The following is a 17,517-nucleotide window of genomic DNA, read 5'->3' as shown; positions in this document are numbered from 1 at the left end:
GTGCTAAGAATATAAGTACTATTATTAATATTATTAATATTAATACAAAGTTATTAATATAATTAGAAGTGTCCAAAGGAGAGAGCAGCCAAGCACCATAAACAAGCAGCAACCGAGGCAGATGCGAGAAGCGTTTGCCCCCTTGGGCTCATCCTAGTGCTTGGGCAAGGCGCCCCCACCCTCCAGGTTCCTCCTCAGCACTAGTCAACCAGGAGGGAGAGGCAGCATTCTCTCAATGGGGCGCCACCACAGAGAAGGCTCCACCCTGTCTCATCGACTGATCAGGTTTTCCCTCGCAGGACACACAGTGAAAATTAAGAGCCCATCTAGTCCAGCATCCTCTTCCCACAATTGTCAGTCAGGTGCCTGTGGGAGAAGCCCTCTACAATGCATTACAGTAGCCCAGTCAGCAGCTTTCCAGGGCATGGGGCATTGTGGATGCACTAACCTTGTCCACAAACTAAAGATGGAATACCTCACTTGGGGCAATGTCACTCTTCTGGGTCTTGGGTCAGCTAATTATTGGATTAAATCTCCAGCTACCACTTCCTCCTAAACTTCAGCTCAGGCAGACTGGAGCACTGCATTCTTGCCTTCTCCAGTACATCGAAACACAAGCAGCTGCATTATCCCAATTCATACTTTTGGTCCATTTAGCTCAATATTGTCTAAGTAGGTCTTCAGAATCTCGGGGAAGCCTTCAGAATCTCGGGGAACACCAGGGACCTTCTGCATACAAAGTATGTGCTCTGTCACTTAGCTAAAACCTGTTGAAAATAATTCCCATCACCTCCAGAAATAATTCCTCCAAAAGCACCAGATTTAAATAAGCATTTAATTAGGATCCCAGTGGTATTAATATTGCTTTCAATTAAAAAATTAATTTCCACTTCCTTGCAGGTATTTCAAAGTACAATATTAATTTTATACAAAATGGAGCAGTTAAGCAAACACGGTTATTTCACATTTTACATTCTTCAAAAATACAAATTCATGTTTATGCTTCTGGGGTTTTGGAGAGGCTCTTCCTTTGGAAGTACTGTACCTGTAACTAACATCTTCACATCACTCAATGCAAGGACATTTGTTCCCATGTTTCAGTTAAATTAAATTTGTTTAAACACAAAACACATACTCCTGAGAGAAACTGGCAACTTCAAATGATCTCCGCTTCACTCCTTGCATAGCTCTGGAATGGAGCCATAGCAATGTCATGTGTTGTTGTGGAGGAAATCCGGGCTAGGAGGGGAGACCCAGAAAGGCACTTTGCAAAAGTTACCCGAGAGCCTTTGGGGGCCTCCAATTACACCACTCTAGGGCACAAGCCCACACACCATGTAGGAAGGTGGCAGTTATGGGAAAGGGGATTGAAATTCCCCCTTGTGCAAGGTTTTTCTCTCCCCCCCCCCACCTCTATCTCACACATGCAGTGTTAGCAGATGGTCACATCTCCCTACCCGCAGTGACTGGGAAAGAGGCAGCCTAAACCCTCTCTCAGGTACCCCAGGAACCTTAACTTCTGTCTCTGCCAGAATGAATGGCAGCTCCTTCCCATTTCCCCACAAAAAAAGAGCATTTGGAAAGACACAACACTGCAGAGCAAAGGAATGAGCCATTTCTATGAACAGATTGCAGAAGAAGAAAAATTAAAATATATCCCTGGGCTTTACCAGTGAAGTTCATATGAGGGGAACAAAAAGCCAAAACACTCATTTGTTAAGGAAAGTAGAAACTGCATTTCCTTGAAAGTGTCCACTGCATAGAAACCATTTTTGGCCAGCATGCATACGACTAAGAAGACAGTGTGGGCTACACACCGTTTCCACAAACAGACACACACACACACACACACACACACACACACACACACACACACCCTAAATATCCAGTTTCCTTGGCATTTCTCAGTGCAGAACCAGAGTCCAAACCTCCAAATGAAACAGTGTAAGATGGAAAAAGCTGAAAGGTCAGCCCTCAACCCAGCTACACGGGATGCTTATTTAAACAACAAAAACCCAAAACTGGAGACACAGTTTCTAAAAGACATAAAGGAGAAATAATACTCTGATAAAAAAAAGAAAAATCCAGAGAGTGTAATGTTAAAAAGAATAAGCTTTTCCTTTTGTGGTTTTGCAGAGGGTAGCTAGTAGGCAATGCAGCTGCCTCCTTCTGTGTCTCTTATTTCTCAAGAGTAGGTTCTCTCGTTGGCACCTTTAGCATTTTGAATAGCTCACTTCTACAGATCAATCACTAGCAATGTGCTTGGAGAAGGTGCCAGAGGAAAATACTACTCCTTTTGGGGAAATGAAGGGTTTTTCCAGTTTTGCAGTAGAGACCCTTGCAGTGCAGTAAGGCAGGAATGTGACATCCACCCTAGAAGGTGCTGCATGCCAATGTAAGGACGGCTTGCATCTGCCTCCCTGCCCTCCACTTCCCTCTCTGGGGCATTCAGAAGACAAGGATGGCAGCTGCGACCCTATGAATGTATCCAACTGTAACCAAAGTCACCTCGGAATGAGTGAGTGACCCAACCTGATTCCATTCAGTTCAGGCTCCTAGTGGAAGTTTTGCATAGACTGGACATTTGCTTAAAACATGCATAAGTCTGAAGAAGGCAGAGCACACAGCTTAGCCAGTTCCCACATCAATTCTGTTAATCTCACACGCACGCACATGGACACGCATTGGACGCACACACAGAGCGTACGAGGACGCCACGCCTAGCTACACATATTGCACAGAGGTTAAGTGCTCTTTTTGCGTAACCACATTTAACTTTTACTCAGAGGGGGTAAAGGAGGGAAAGAACCCTAATAACTTTGTGAAAAGTTATTTACAAAAGAAAATTGCAGCAGTCAGTTTAAAGAGAACTAAAGTGCATTTTAGAGCCCAGCATGTTAGTGTCATTGGAGGAGCCCCAGCAAAATGTTTCCTTCTCTAGACTCCAGCAGCAGCAGCAGCAGCTTCCAGCAAATGCAGCAGACTCCACCCCCAGTAGGGTCTTTATAGGGGTCAGAAATAAGTCCTCAGTTGCTCCCTGGTTCCTTCGCCTGACCAAGCCACCCAACCCTGAGCCTCCCTGCAGGCCTGGAAGTCACAGACGGTCAGCAGCCCAGGGGTTGAACTGTGCAAAGCCCAGTTCTTGACTGCCCAGCCTGGCACCCTCCCCACGCCTGAATATGGGGTACCTTGGGCTCTGCAACCCTCATCAGCACAGGAAGAGGAGGAGAGGGATTCAAAAGGCTCCAGTCTGTATGGTCAATTTAACAACAACGACAACAACAACAACAACAACACAATAAATAAATAAAGGAACAGAACCCCAAGGGCTGTCCTGTTCTCCACCACCGTGTGCAGCCCTCCCAGAGACACCCAAGCAGGGCAGCAGTGCCAGACAAAGTTTGCCTAAAGCGGCCTGCAAGACAGGACAGGCTGCTGTCACAGGCAGCTCTCCAGGCTCTGCTCACCCAAGTCCCCAGCTGTTTGCTAAAGTGAGAAGCCCTGCAAAGAGTACCAAATCCCGCCACACCTAGAGTTCTAGGACAAGCAATCGCCTATGCCCTATGGCCAAGAGGCAGCAGGCCAACCAACTGTTGCAGCCAAAAGATCTCCAGCCCAAGGACAGTCTCTGCCCTGCTACTGCCTAGGGGATGCTTGAGAGCAGATGATCCTTCTGCTACCCATCAACACACCTAAGCCTGCCCTTCAGGCTGGGTGGCCAGGTGGGCTGCTCACACACTTTCAACAGTTGTGGAGAAGAGGGGATTTTAGCAGAGGTAGCTTGTCACTGAAGCTAGACAAACACACACTCAAGTCCCTTCTCCTCCGCAACTCCTGTTGGTGTTCCTGTCCAGCCTGCCATCACCCCACAGCCGCTGTCTGCCAGGCAAATATTCTGCCTACATGATGAATGAAGTCTCCCTTAGAACACAAGGAGGCTGGCTACCAAACAGAACACTATGAATGGCATCTATTTTTTAAAAGTAACAATGGCATATAAATAAAACATTTCCGAGGCGACACTGAAACCTTAGAGGCTTTTGGAGAGGGAGGGGCAGTCTGTGTTAGGATTTTACCCTGAGTAAGTTAGAAGAAAGGATGCCCCTTCCAATGCACAGGCTGAGGGCGGGACTGGGAAGGCTGAACAGCGAAGAGGAAACCTGGGTTGGGGACTGGAGGGTTGGGAGGACTGGCCAGCTTAGCACCAGCACTTTCGTGACATGACGCAGCCATGAGACATTCAGGGAATGGGCTTTGCCAGAACTAGCTGGGTGGGTCCTAAGTGGAAGAAGCAGCCCCTCCTCACTAGCTGAGTCTTCTACAGGCACCTCTGCCAACCCACCTTTTCAAAGGCCTGACAAGCTTCCACAGGGGCGTTTTCAGCCCCAGAAGCTGCTGTGCTGGGTGACTGTTTCTGATCAAGCTGCATCAGTGCAAATCCTCTCAGCCCCTGAACTTGTGCAAACCCCCAAGCAGCCCACCTGGAAAGAGGCAGCAGCACTCGCCCTTCCAAGCAGGTAATCTGTCAAAAGATGTGGGAACCACAGGGCCCCTACTCTGGAGCAAGCCGACTGAGTTACATGTGCAAACTCTGGAGAGATGATGAAGATGATGATGATGTGCCTGGCCTGCATTTCAGCACTCGAGTCTCCCCGTCCACCACTTTGCCAAAGTGCAGCTGCCTCTACAACAAGAGATCGCCTCACAGTCTTGCTCCTCCCTCCCTCACAAACAAACAAACATTTCTTCTCTCTCCCCCTCCCCCCATAATAGTGCACACTTAGTAGTAAAGGCACCCCCAAGGAGCTGTAACTAGAACCTCCCGTGCCCCTGGCAAGGTGCAACCAGAGAGCAGCCGGCCCTCAAAACTCGCTCAGAGTGATGCTTGGGTTCATGTCACAACAAGCCAACGTAATAAAGAGACAGGACTGCCTTCGCCTTTTCACTTGAGGAAGCTGCCACCACGGCCTCCGCCCAGGGCAAGCTCCTCCTCCCCTTGTAGCAGGGCTTCAATTGGAATCAGTGGGGAGGAGGCGGAGGCGGAAGCCTCGGGGCTCTGGAGAGAGAGGAAGTCTGAGACATCCATGGCACTTAGGGAGTGGTTCTGTGAGTCTGAGGGGTTCCCTGCCAGAGTGCTTTGCTCGCAAGGAGGCAACGTGGAAGATAGGGTGGTGGTGGCACCAACAGCAGCAGCAGCAGCAGCAGCAGAGGAGGTGCTGGCAGCCAAGTTGATGGGAAAGGGTTGAGGTGGAGGCGCTGGTGCTGCCGCAGGAGGCTCCCCTGATGCCTTGGAGCCCTGTGAGGAGCAGTTCTGCTTCTTGCTGCTGGCTTTGTCCTTGGCTGAGTCCCGGCAGGCACACTGGCACTGACAGGCTTCCTCCTGCTTGATGATGATCACGGGCACACTCAGGCCAATCTGCTGCACAGAGCTCCCTGGGGACAAACAACAGTCAGTTCAGAGGCACCAGCACTCCCCTGCGCCTGTCCATCTGTACCGCTCAGGGCTTCCCAACAGAAATGCCAATGGGAAGAACTGCACGTTTTGCCACCCACCACTGCTGCCAGCCTGTTCTCACGACATGATTCCCCCACATTCCCTCTCTCCCTCTGCATGCCTGACACCAGGTGCAAAGCTTGGGTGCTGCTGGGATCAAGTATGCCTATTCCTGGCCTGAGGCTGAGGCAACAAGAAGCTCAGGTGATGGAACAAAACTGGAGGAATCAGAAACCAAACAGGGTGACACAGATTCTCTAGCAGCCGACCTGGCTGCAGGGTTGTGTCACCCAGTAACCATTTTCTGCTCAGAGAGGAATGAATCATTCTCTTTGGCTCAACTGTTAGTCCATAACCTGGGGTTAAAGTTCACATGGCCCAGTCACTCATAGCTAAAAGGTGCTCTCACAATTTTTCTTCCAGGTTGACTGACTGCTGTGCCACCTAGCTATTGTACAGTATGGCAAGAGATTGTATCATCTCACTCCTCAGGCCACTGCATAAGCCACTAGGCCCAATTTAAGGGGTTAATATGAATATATAGAACCAAGTAACTTGAAGAGTGGCCTCACCAGTGCCATCCAGTGATCTGGGGAAAGAGGCCCCTCACTAGGAGTAGCAGTGCAAAGGACAGGCACCTGAGACACAGGGAATTTTTGGTGGCACCTCCACAGCTATGGAACTCCCTCCCAAGGGAAATCAGGAAGCCCCCCACCCCTTTACTTGCATTCAGGAAACATAGAACTATTTTATTTATCCAGGCATTTGGCCAACAGTTTTATGAAGCTTGTACATGGCTGGTTTTATTTGCTTTCTGTAATATTTCAACAATGCTAACAATGTTTTTATGTCATTTTATTCTTGTGAGCTGGGCTGGGCTCCCTTTGGAATTTATACAATTTATTCATGAAGAATAAATAAATTTGAAATAATATGACAGAGGGACGCACACAGGTCAAATACATGGGAAGGTGATGTATTTCCTTTGATTTCACTCACTGAGAGAAGCGGAGGGAAGCAAATGCCCTGGGATGAGGATTTATCCCTCACTGAGTGCTAATACACCCCAAAGAAGAAAGCTAATGGCAAGTTCCTCAACGGCCCCCTCCCAGCCCCACTTGCCTGCCTGACATTACACAAGCTCCAACCCATTCAGCATCTGTCCTTGTGTCAGTGATGAAAGGGAAGACTGTCATCCCTGGATGTGTCACTTACCTGCATTACCAGCAACAGGAAGGGCAGTGGTAAAGAAGACCTTCTCCAGCACTGGAGCCTGTGGCTTTGGCATAAGGAAAGAAAAAAGACTTTTGAATGCAAGGGCCAAGTCCAGAAATCAACAAACAGTATATTAGTACCCCAGCCCACTCTGGAAACAGGGCAGTGCCAGCTCTACCCCACCTGCTGGAGCCCTCAATCCCTCTTCATAACCCGTTCTGGGCTAAAGCATGGGATTCAGGTCACTCACCATTTGTTCTTGGTTCTGGGAGGTCCTGCTGGCACCATTCAAAATCCACTGGAGGTTTTGCTCTCCCATGACAATGCTGGACTGCAGAATGGCTGCACTTTGTGATGGGGTGATGGTGATGGTTGGGCTGCCAGCCAGCACAGAGTTCCCTCCAACAGGCACAGTCTGAACCCCACTGGGGAGGACCTCAGCAACACTCGGTGCTGCTGCTGGGACAGGGGGATTCCCAACAGGCTGTGGAGATGCCTGAATGTGCTGTAGGAAGTCCTGGGGGTTGGGTGCAAAGAGTGTGCTATTAGGAGCAGGCACTTCTGGAGACTGGAGGACAGCGGCAGGGGTTCCGTAGGCTGCTTGCTGAGTGCCAGTGGAGGCAGGAAGCAGTGCTGGGGGAGAAGGCTCAGAGATGCCAAGCTGAAGAACAAGTGGCAGAGACAAAGGAGCAGCTTCTCCAAGGGGTGGCTGGGCAGCAGGGGCTGGGTCTGCATCACCACCAAAATCTTTAACCAAGGCGTCTGCCAAAAGAGAAGCATATGGTGAGAAAGCTTTAGTAGGATCCTGAAAAGCACTTCATGCAGGATCCCAGCTGTGGCCATGACACGTCTGGATGGTAGCCCAGGCAGAAACAGCATCAGCTTTTATATCAAGAAGGCCCATGGCATTTGCAAAAGGGAGGCCTCACTGGCCATACACTGCTCTTGCTGTCTGAGCTCTGGTGAGACTCGTGGAAGCCACAGACAGCAAACGTTATATAGTCACTGCATTTTTATTCAATGCAGTCCATCTCAGGCTTCCTCAAACAGGCTGATCCCCTTTGGGCCTTTCTTCTCCCACCCAGGGCTACCAGAGAGTGTTTTTCTTCATTAGCTTTGCTCTCGTGAATTATAGTATGATGCAGCACGTATAATTCCCACCAACCAAACACCCCTGCACACCTGACACCAAAAGCCTACCAAGGCCTCCACTTGTTAAGCTTTTGGGGCAGTTCACTAAATTCTCTGTGCTGTCCAAGATTAATAATGATCTATGGAAAAAATGAAAGAGAAGATGCAGACTTGTACCTGTGTGCTGAGCGTCTTCCTGATTTACAGGAGGCTCCGGACTCTGGAACATGGACTCAAAAATGCTTGCTGGTGAGATTGTACTCAGGTCTTGTCCATGCATCTGGGGAAAGGAGGGAGCAGTGAGGCAAGCAAAGTCAGCTGGTCTGTGGATGAGCCTGGTGGCGAGGCCACCAATACACTCAGGCTGCATTGCTCAGAACAGACATCCCTGAATCATCACCTGGCTCAGGGAGATACAAGAAGCCTGCTTGCTTCCAGCCACACCACAGAAGTCCACCACAGGAATGGCGGAAGGTGAGCTCTTTAAAAAATGGCAGAAGGCTGCTTCTATGACCCACATTGTCCACTGTGCTGTCAGAAGTGATACTTACTGGATTTGAATTATCCCGCAGTTCTGAATCTGTGGACATGAGGCTCAAGTCACTGAGACAGAGTGAGTGGTTTGTATCCTGCAGAGGTGGAGAGGAAGCCTACATTAAGCAATGCAGCAGTTGCAACTATGAGCTTGGTTATAGCCCCACAATGCCAGTCTCTTCAAGTGCACCAGTCCTTGACTTATCAACAGTGAGGGTGATCAGAGACTTAGGCCCAAATACATTTTCTATCTTTTTCTTTAACAATTTTATGTGAAATGTCACAGATCACTAACTGAGAAAGGCAGCTGGTAGCAGAAGGAAACTACAACAAATGCCATTTATCTCCAAGGATTCACAAAGGCTCTCACTATGGCTGTTGGGATGACACAGGAAAAGAGGAAACTGCCTTGTACTGAGCCAGGCCCTTGTTCAATAGCACTGTCTATGTGGCTAACAGTGACTCTCTGGGATCACAGACAGGGGCTTTTCTGACACTGTCCCTACAAGTCTGAGCTACTTATCTGTGCCCATCTTTGACGACCTGCCCCTCCGATTTCTTAGACATGCCTTTTCATTTTTTTTGAACTCCTTACAAAGATTGTTGTGCAGAAGCATTCATTTTCTTAGAGGTTTCCCATTTCTCTGTCTCACTGGGATTTTTTGTGATTCCGCTCCTTTTTCAGGAATTCTAACCCTTCTTGGGCTACTTTCCCCCATCAGTTTCTCTAGTCTGCGTTTATATTCAGTTTCCCTATCTAGCATTTCTCTGAACCTAATAAATCAGCATTCCTGAAATCCATTACACATCTAACTAGGCTCATCTTTAGCCTTCCATAAGAACAAGAACACCAGCATTACGATTATAGCATTAGCATATAAACATATTTTACAGATCTAGACAGTGTTGCTCATATCGAGCCATCAATCTCTTTGAGTGGCAGAGTTCCACAGCACGATGCACTGTGTGAAAAAGCAGATTACCTTTCTGCATGCATGTGTAATTTCACCTGCAAAGGTCCCAAAGGAGATGGATTTCCACAAGAGATCTGGATACTGACAGGCACTCACCAAGGCACACCATGCTATCTAGTGCACCAATAACGACATTTTCTCTGAGAAAAAGGCACCCACCTCAGAGATGCTGTTGTTGGACAGCATAGCATAGGAGGGCCCCTTCTCATGTCCCTTCATGTGACTCTTGAGGCTATATTGTGTGCTGAAAGTCTTCTCGCAGCCATCACTGGGACAGAAGAAAGGTCTTTCACCTACAATGGCAAAAATCTATGGATTTGTACACATCCAACACCCTCTGGGTTCCTTGTTGCTCAGCAGCTCCAGGATCGCTAATACTGAGCCAGAGACTAAATCACACTCCCATGCTCAGTGTGTGTAAGGGGTAAGGGGTGCCCAGGAGCCCATTGTACAAGATCCTGATGTAGCAGGCTTCAACACAAAATAATGTGGCCTGACTGTCACCTCATAAAGTGCGCCCTTCTCCTTCCCAAGATATCCTGGGCTGCTTTCAGCAAGGTTGAGTTTATTAAACTTTTAACTGGCCTTTTATTTTGAGTCAGCATCATCTAACCACTCAGACCTATCAGGCAAGCTGCGCCAAACATCTTCTCCATGAGGCCACATCTAGGCTGCAGCTGCGTAGCATTAAGGAAGCAGGAAAGAGATTCAATAGACCCAGCCTTACCGGTGTGGGTCCTGACATGCGTCTTCAGGTGGTGGCTTGCAGCAAAGGCTTTTCCACAGCCATCATGATCACACCTACAGGAGAGGGATGGAGAAATCAGCAAGGAGATTCATGCAGAAACCAGTTCCAATCACACCTCTTGCTTCCCAGCAGCCTCAGGCCATGCATTAATCTGCACACAGGGTAGTGGAAAGTTCTGCAGAAGGGAAGCCCTGCTCTTGAGCATGGGATTATAACTTAGGGAAGACTTAAAGAGAGCAAGCAGAACATCCGCCAATGCAGTCTCACAATCCCACTGAGATGGAGCTCAGTGGTTGACCAGGGCACCATCAGCATGGGGCAGGGCTCCTGGGCCTTTGAGGACCTGCAATGAGAGAAAACCCTGCACCTGTGACTTCTCCCACTGCTGCAGTACTGGGACTGCTGCTGAAATTCTCCCTCCTAAGCAGCAAAGTCGTGGGGACCCCCAGGTGTTGTTACATTACATTACAATTCTCCTCACCTGACCTTGGCAACACAAGCTGGGACTGGTGGAAGTGGGAGTCCAACAACATCTAGAGGGCCACCAGTTCCCCACATGTGGATTACAACCACAGGGCAACAAAAATACTAGGTGAATGATGATGTATTTGAAAGGCTATATCGGTCCTGCCAGACACACAGGACATTCACTAGAGGTGGACCCAGGGCAAGAAAGCCTCCATACCAACACTTTGCAGGCCAGAGAGGAGTCAAAAGCCATGTGGCTCAAGAGTAAGAGTCCAAACCCCCCATGTAGGGCCAGACAGGAAGCTAGGAGAAACCAGGCCTGTTCTACAGCAGAAGGCTTGACAAAGGACCCAGGATTCATTAGGGCCTTCAGCCAGGTGGCTCACCTGAATGGCTTCTCTCCGGTGTGGGTCCGAATGTGTTTCCGCAGGTCACTGAGTGTGGTGAAGTACTTGCTGCAACCCTCTGATTCACAGTTAAATGTTTTTCCCGTGTGAAGCCTCTGATGGGCTTTTAACCTACAAGGAAAGAAGTGGGCTCCATTACCACAGGCCTCTTTCTTCTGAACTGAGCCTCACCAACAAGAGAGGCACAGGGAAACAGCAGCTTCTATCCGAGAAGCAAAATCGGCTAATAATAATAATAATAATTTATTATTTATGCCCCGCCCATCTGGCTGAGTTTCCCCAGCCACTCTGGGCGGCTCCCAATTGAGTGTTAAAAACAATACAGCATTAAATATTAAAAACTTCCCTAAACAGGGCTGCCTTCAGATATCTTTTAAAAACAGGATAGCTGCTTATTTCCTTGACATCTGATGGGAGGGTGTTCCACAGGGCGGGTGCCACTACCGAGAAGGCCCTCTGCCTGGTTCCCTGTAACCTCACTTCTCGCAATGAGGGAACCACTAGAAGGCCCTCGGCATTGGACCTCAGTGTCTGGGCTGAACGATGGGGGTGAAGACGCTCCTTCAGATATACAGGACTGAAGCCGTTTAGGGCTTTAAAGGTCAGCACCAACACTTTGAATTGTGCTGAGAAACGTACTGGGAGCCAATACAGATCTCTCAGGACCGGTGTTATGTGTTCCTGGCGGCCACTCCCAGTCACCATTCTAGCTGCCACATTCTGGATTAATTGCAGTTTCCAGGTCACCTTCAAAGGTAGCCCCACATAGAGTGCATTGCAGTAGTCCAAGCACCTTCCTAGCAGTCAAGTAGACTCCTCTCCAAAACCCTTGCAGGCAGCTTAGAACAGCAGCCTCTCAATTGGAAACTAGATTTTGAGAAATAAACTTCGGAGGAGCTAACAAGAACTGGTGTGTGTGTGTGAGAGAGAGAGAGAGAGATTTCTGCAAGGAAAATAGTATTTCCCCCATGAAAGATGTTTCACTTAATGCATGGGTGGCTAACTTGTAGGTCCCTCTCTGGATGTTGCTAGGCTACAACTCTCATCATCCCTGAACTTTGGCCATGCTGGGGTTTACTTGGAGTTGGAGGTCCAACAACATTGGGAGAGCCACAACTTAGTTGCCCTTGGGCTTAACATTGTGGTTACATCTTTGACATTTCATTTGTGTGTGTATAATAAGGCACTGTCTTGAGAGACAGAGGAGGAAATGCTCCTGCTCTTACCTGTACAGTGTATTGAAGGCTTTTTCACAACCCTGGACATCACACTCAAAAGGTTTCTCCTTGGTGTGGACTCGAACATGGATTTTGAGACTATAGGATGTTAGGAAGGCCTTTCCACACCCTTCTTGGTTGCACACAAAAGTGTACTCCCCGCGGTGTGTCTTCTGGTGGGTGCGCAGGTTACCTGCGGTGCTGTAGGTCCGAGGGCAGCCCTCAAATGTGCACTGGTAACGCTTCACCTGCCAGAAACATGATGTACTTTAAGTTTCCATTCTTGATCAAAGAATCATAAAGGGTTCCACTGTTAACTTCAAGAGTTGCCATAAAAACAGCTCTGCTAGATCAGGCCAAAGGCCCATCATGAATACTGGCTGCAAAAAAAAAAAAAAAAAGACCCTGTAGGTAGGGGAAGGTTTTAAAGATGTTCCCTCTACAGGTAAAAAAAGAAAGCATGCAAAATGTATCAAAAATAAGAAAGAAAAGGAAAGCTAGTTATAAGAAGAAAACAAATGAACATAAGGGATTATGTAGCCTGTGGGTTTGCACATGCAAAATTTTGGAACCTAAAAAGACTCCTGAAATGGTTGCAGATGGTTAAAATTATTACAAGAGAGACTAGAGATTCCTGCCTAGTTTTGAGAGGCCTAAGGCAGAGAAGTGCATCCCCCAATTCCCTGCAAAGCACTCCCCAACTCCCTCTTCACAGATGTTGCTGCTACTCCTTCTGGTTGAGCTGCTATCACTCCCTTGTGGACTGTGCTGTTTCCAAGGAGAAAAGACCCTGCTGCCGCCACTGTTGTCCCTTTCTCAATGGACCCTGGATTGTCGCCGGTGCTTTAGGCTCAGATATTTTATTCAGCTCTTCAGACTTTGCCCAGTTTGGTGCCACTTACAAACAGGCACAACCGCAGAATGTAATCTTTCTGGATACCTGAAGGGTCAGAGACCTTTTTTGGCAACTGATGCAACATTACTAATTTCAGTGGCTTAACTTAGTTTTTTGCCAAGGTTGCCATGTGCTGCTCCTGTACTCCCATTGCCAGCTGTGGGGTTGATGACCAGACTTTGTAGTTCTGGCCAGGTTCCCAAAGCAGTGAGCAGCACAACTTGCAAAGGAAGCTCCCTTTGGCACAGGGTGTGCTTGTTCTCCATGTGCAGGTCTGAGTTGGTTGGCAACAGAATGTGCAATTAATTGTGCACACCACTCTTCTGTGCCACATGGAAGCACATGGGACTCTGACAAAGGGGCATATGCATCAAATCAAGTTTCCCATTGATACTAATTCATATATTTCCCAAACAGTGACTTCTAAGTTATGTTAATTTACAACTAAACAAAGTATTATTCACACGGGGGTGGGTGGAGAACACCTGTGTGCTGGACTATAATTTCCAGCAGCCAGCCTGCTCAATGGCCAGGGGTGACATGGGAGTTGGGAGTCTACCAGCATGGAGAAGGCCCTGTCATAATCATATGTGAACAGTAGTTTTCCTTCAGAATAAGTTATTAAATGCTGCCCCTTCTGTAATTATCAGACATACACAAATATGTATTCTTCTTCCATCGTTTCCCAAGCAGCTGCTTTCAATAATCATCTGAACATAAGGCAATAGACTAGAAGCTCCTGGCGGATTTTGTCCTCCATAAGAGCAGCAGAAAGAGATAGTTAATCTATTACACCTGAAGTTAAGTCAGTCTCAATATTCCTAATTTTTTTTGAGAAGGCAAAAGGTATATCAAATGAACTTTCAGCCCTTCTCTAAATCTGCAGAAGTACTGGGCTTATATACGGCTGAAGTCGTCAAACCAAACTGTGGCCGTCATATTGAAACCAAAAGAGCAACTTTAAGATCTGCAGGTTTAAAACTGCAACCTACAGAAACAATCTGCTAAGCCCACTTTCTCAGGATTCTGTTTGTGCAAAGTTTCAATCTATTTCCTTATAAGAGAAGTTCTACTTCTCCTTTACATTTGTGGGTACAGCAGTGGATGTGCTGAACCAATGTCTTGCCTTGGTAATGGTCTTGATGAGAGCCAATAAACCGAAGCACAATTCAGATAAGACTGACGCACCATTAATGGGTGGTTCCCTTAACTGGATGTATGATAACTGATTTAAATGTCAGGCAAAAACAATTCTTTTTCGCTAGGACTTTGGCTCTTAATTATCTGTGGCTTTGAGTGGGTGTAACGTTTAAATCCTGCCTTTTAAAAATAGGATTTTTCTGTTTTTTAAATCTTAAGCCAGTTTCAATGTATGTGCTTGCTTGTTTATAAATTGAACAAATAAAAATAAAACACCCTTAAATTCAAGATAGATTAATTCATAAAAAATAAAGCTTGAGGAATTTTGTTCATTATCATCACTCCAAAAACTAAAGGCCCTCTTCATTATTTTGTGAGTGATTCCAAGATTTAAGTCAAGAAGTATCTCTTAGCTGCCTCTCTAAAGCATACACCCTCCTGCTAATCCATAAATCAAAACTCAGACAGTTCGGAGCTTCTCTCCGTTATTGTCTGTTCTGTCTCACCTATGCACAGTGTTGACTATACATTATTACAGGATGTGGCACTCAGCACAAACCTGAATAATGTATATTGGTCATAGATTTTTGTTTTTCTATCCCAGTGCAGAAACGTTTATTTAAAAAATCACACATAGCACACACAGCCCTAGCGATAATGTTCTACTATTGTGAAAATTCCCAAGGCAGGGTGTATAGCATGAAAAAGTAGCAAAAGCTTCCCTTCAACCATGCACTGCTTAGTATGGAAAGTAGGCAAGTCTATATGCCTGCTATATAAGGGAAACCACTACTCTCTCTCACCCCCAAAATCTGAGAAGCTCTGCTCACCCTTTTCCTAAAGATACTTGGATACTTGGAACAGTGCATTTTTGTATTATATAAACCTGACTTGAAAAGCAACATGTGAAAGCATCCAGGATCAGCTTAGGCATGGCCTCTCTTACACAAGTATGGGAAAAGGCCAAACACTACAGAATCAGGAAATTTGTTTTCTTGGGCGTTTTTGGATGATGACTTTTCCAGAACTGACCCCGTGAGTTTTAAATGCAACACAAAAAGCAATACAGGCTTCCATCCAGTCATATGACAGGCCTCCCGATAGAGGAGCAGGATTAGATTAGAGTCTGCTACTTACTTCTTTCAGTTTCGTCTCAGGGCACTCTGACTGCAAAGTAAGGGTGGCTCCTTCAATGTTTCGTGGCATAGGAGTTGAGCCAGGATTGATCGTCAGATGAATCTGATCCGGAGAAATAATGTGCTGAACATAACCCTGGGACATTCCTTCATGGTCAGCTATCAAAGGAAATCTGTCCTCGTGACCATCAGGTAGAAAAGGCAAGTGATCCCCACACTGCCCTTCATCCTCCTCGTCCTCCAATGGCCCTCGGTCTTGTTCAATGAGGACTGTTGTTCTGTCATACACTGTCCTGGATGAGGATGGGACAAGGCCATTCTTGTCCACAAACCACAACAGTTTATCATCCTGGGCCAAGTCATCTTCCTCCACTTTGTAATAGATGACATTCTCAGGACTGTTTTCCCCCATGGTTTAGTGGCATTCCAGAAGGGTCACAGAATGAACATAAGACAGCTCACCTGTGAAAAGATCACGTAGAACAGAGCAGTCAGAACTCATGAACATTCAGTAAGTAGTACTACATTTGACACCCAATTTACTGTCTTAGGATTCCTTTATTGCACATAGTTGCTTCAGTTCTTCGTGCTTTACAAGGTTTTTAAATAAAAAAATTCCTTCCAGTAGCACCTTAAAGACCAACTAAGTTAGTTCTTGGTATGAGCTTCTTGGTATGAGCTTTCGTGTGCATGCACACTTCTTCAGATACACAGGTTTTTAAAGTGCAGTGAAGCCAGCACCCTTATATTTTCTACAGATAACTCCCTGCAGAAGGCTCACTTGAGTCAAAATGTGTCGTGCTAATGTTACAAAAAACATGCATCTTTAAAGTCTTACTTCTCCCTCTTTTCCCGCCCCCCCCCCGCCCTAGCATTGGAGACTTGCTGGGTTTTGCATGGCGCCTTCTGGCTTTTGAAGGAGACAAGCCAACGATATGCGTGTATATACATCGACTGCTTGTAAAATTCTGCAAATGTCCTAGCCGAAAGGCTACATTATGTGGGTCACTCTTTCGGTCACCAGGCTGGCTGACTAATTGCCCCAATACTGAAAGAGTCGCAGCAGCAGGAGGAGGCGGCGGCGGCGGCTGAAAAGAGGCTCAGCCGAAGGAGGGCTCTGTCGCCCCAACAAGCTCCGCTTCGACAATCCCAAGGAGCTGCCGCCGCGCCCGGTGGGGGAAAGGAATTCGCGGCCCCGCTTAGCCGCCACCCCCGACAGTGACCCACGAGTCGCCGCGTGAGGGCGGCTTTCTGACAGGGAGGAGGAGGACAAGGCCAGCCTCGGGGCAGCCCGAGCTCCAGGCTCGCTTCGCTCCAGGGCCGCCTGTCCGCCCCGCGCGCATCTCACCGGCCGCGTCCAGCTCCAGGCCCAGCCCGGCCCGTGTCAGTGCCATGGCGCCTGCCCGGCTGCCACGCGCAGCCCGAGCGCCAGCACTCGCTCGCTCGCTCGCCCGCCCGTCAGTCCGCTCGGCTCGCTCGGTCCGTCCGCCCGAGATTTCCTCAGACATTCGCGCTTCCGCTTCCGAGCAGCGCGGGGCAGGCCGGGAAAGCACCTCTTCCGGCCACGCCCCCTCCTACCACAGATGGAGAGAGGCTAGAGCGGTGCGTCGGCGGTGTCTACTCGGGAGGGACGGATGCCTTCAAACCCGCGAGGAGTTGGAGCGTCGGCGAGGCGCGTCTTCATTGCAGGGCTGTTGTGAATCATCCGAGACCCTGGCAAGGCCGACCTTGCAGCCTCCCTCCCCTTATGGAGAGCGAAAAGCCTCTTCTGGCACCGAGTCCAGGCTGCATCTGTTTTGCGGGAAGTGGACGAGAAGATGCCGGGGCGGGAGGCAGGACGCGGCGCGCAGGTGGAGTTGAAACGATTTTTTTGCCCACCCGAAAAAGGCTCGAGCAGCTTGGATAGCGGGCGAGGGAATGCACTGGAAAAGAGTGGCGTGGATGAATGATTGAGAGGTGCTTTAACAGCCTGAAGAACGCAGGACGATTCGCTCCTTGGCATATCTATTTTATAGACCTCTATTTAATTTGAAAACAATAATAATGCCAAAGCAGTTTATAAAAGCACCCCAGGATGAGCAGGTACTATTGAAGTCAGGGAGAAGGCTCGATAATTTAGAGGCTTGCTAATTAAAACGCTCGTTAATGAGCAGGTTGC

The 17,517-nt window shown here is 47.9% G+C and overlaps 1 protein-coding gene across 1 annotated transcript; it reads right to left on the bottom strand.

Moving 5' to 3' along the window:
* Positions 1-821: 821 nt before the first annotated feature.
* Positions 822-16,897, bottom strand: MTF1 (metal regulatory transcription factor 1). The gene is made up of 11 exons (XM_083511463.1): positions 16,708-16,897; positions 15,361-15,821; positions 12,198-12,436; positions 10,951-11,082; positions 10,076-10,149; positions 9,508-9,641; positions 8,392-8,469; positions 8,018-8,120; positions 6,960-7,471; positions 6,710-6,773; positions 822-5,433 (listed from the first exon to the last, which is right to left on the bottom strand). The coding sequence occupies exons 2-11, from the start codon at positions 15,769-15,771 to the stop codon at positions 4,943-4,945; spliced, it is 2,238 nt and encodes a 745-aa protein (XP_083367589.1). The 5' UTR covers positions 15,772-15,821; positions 16,708-16,897; the 3' UTR covers positions 822-4,942.
* Between the last annotated feature and the right edge of the window lie 620 nt (positions 16,898-17,517).

This window comes from Podarcis liolepis, assembly GCF_965112155.1.
Source record: "Podarcis liolepis genome assembly, chromosome: 7".
Lineage (NCBI taxonomy): Eukaryota > Metazoa > Chordata > Lepidosauria > Squamata > Lacertidae > Podarcis > Podarcis liolepis.
This window is presented reverse-complemented; position numbering and strand designations above follow the sequence as displayed.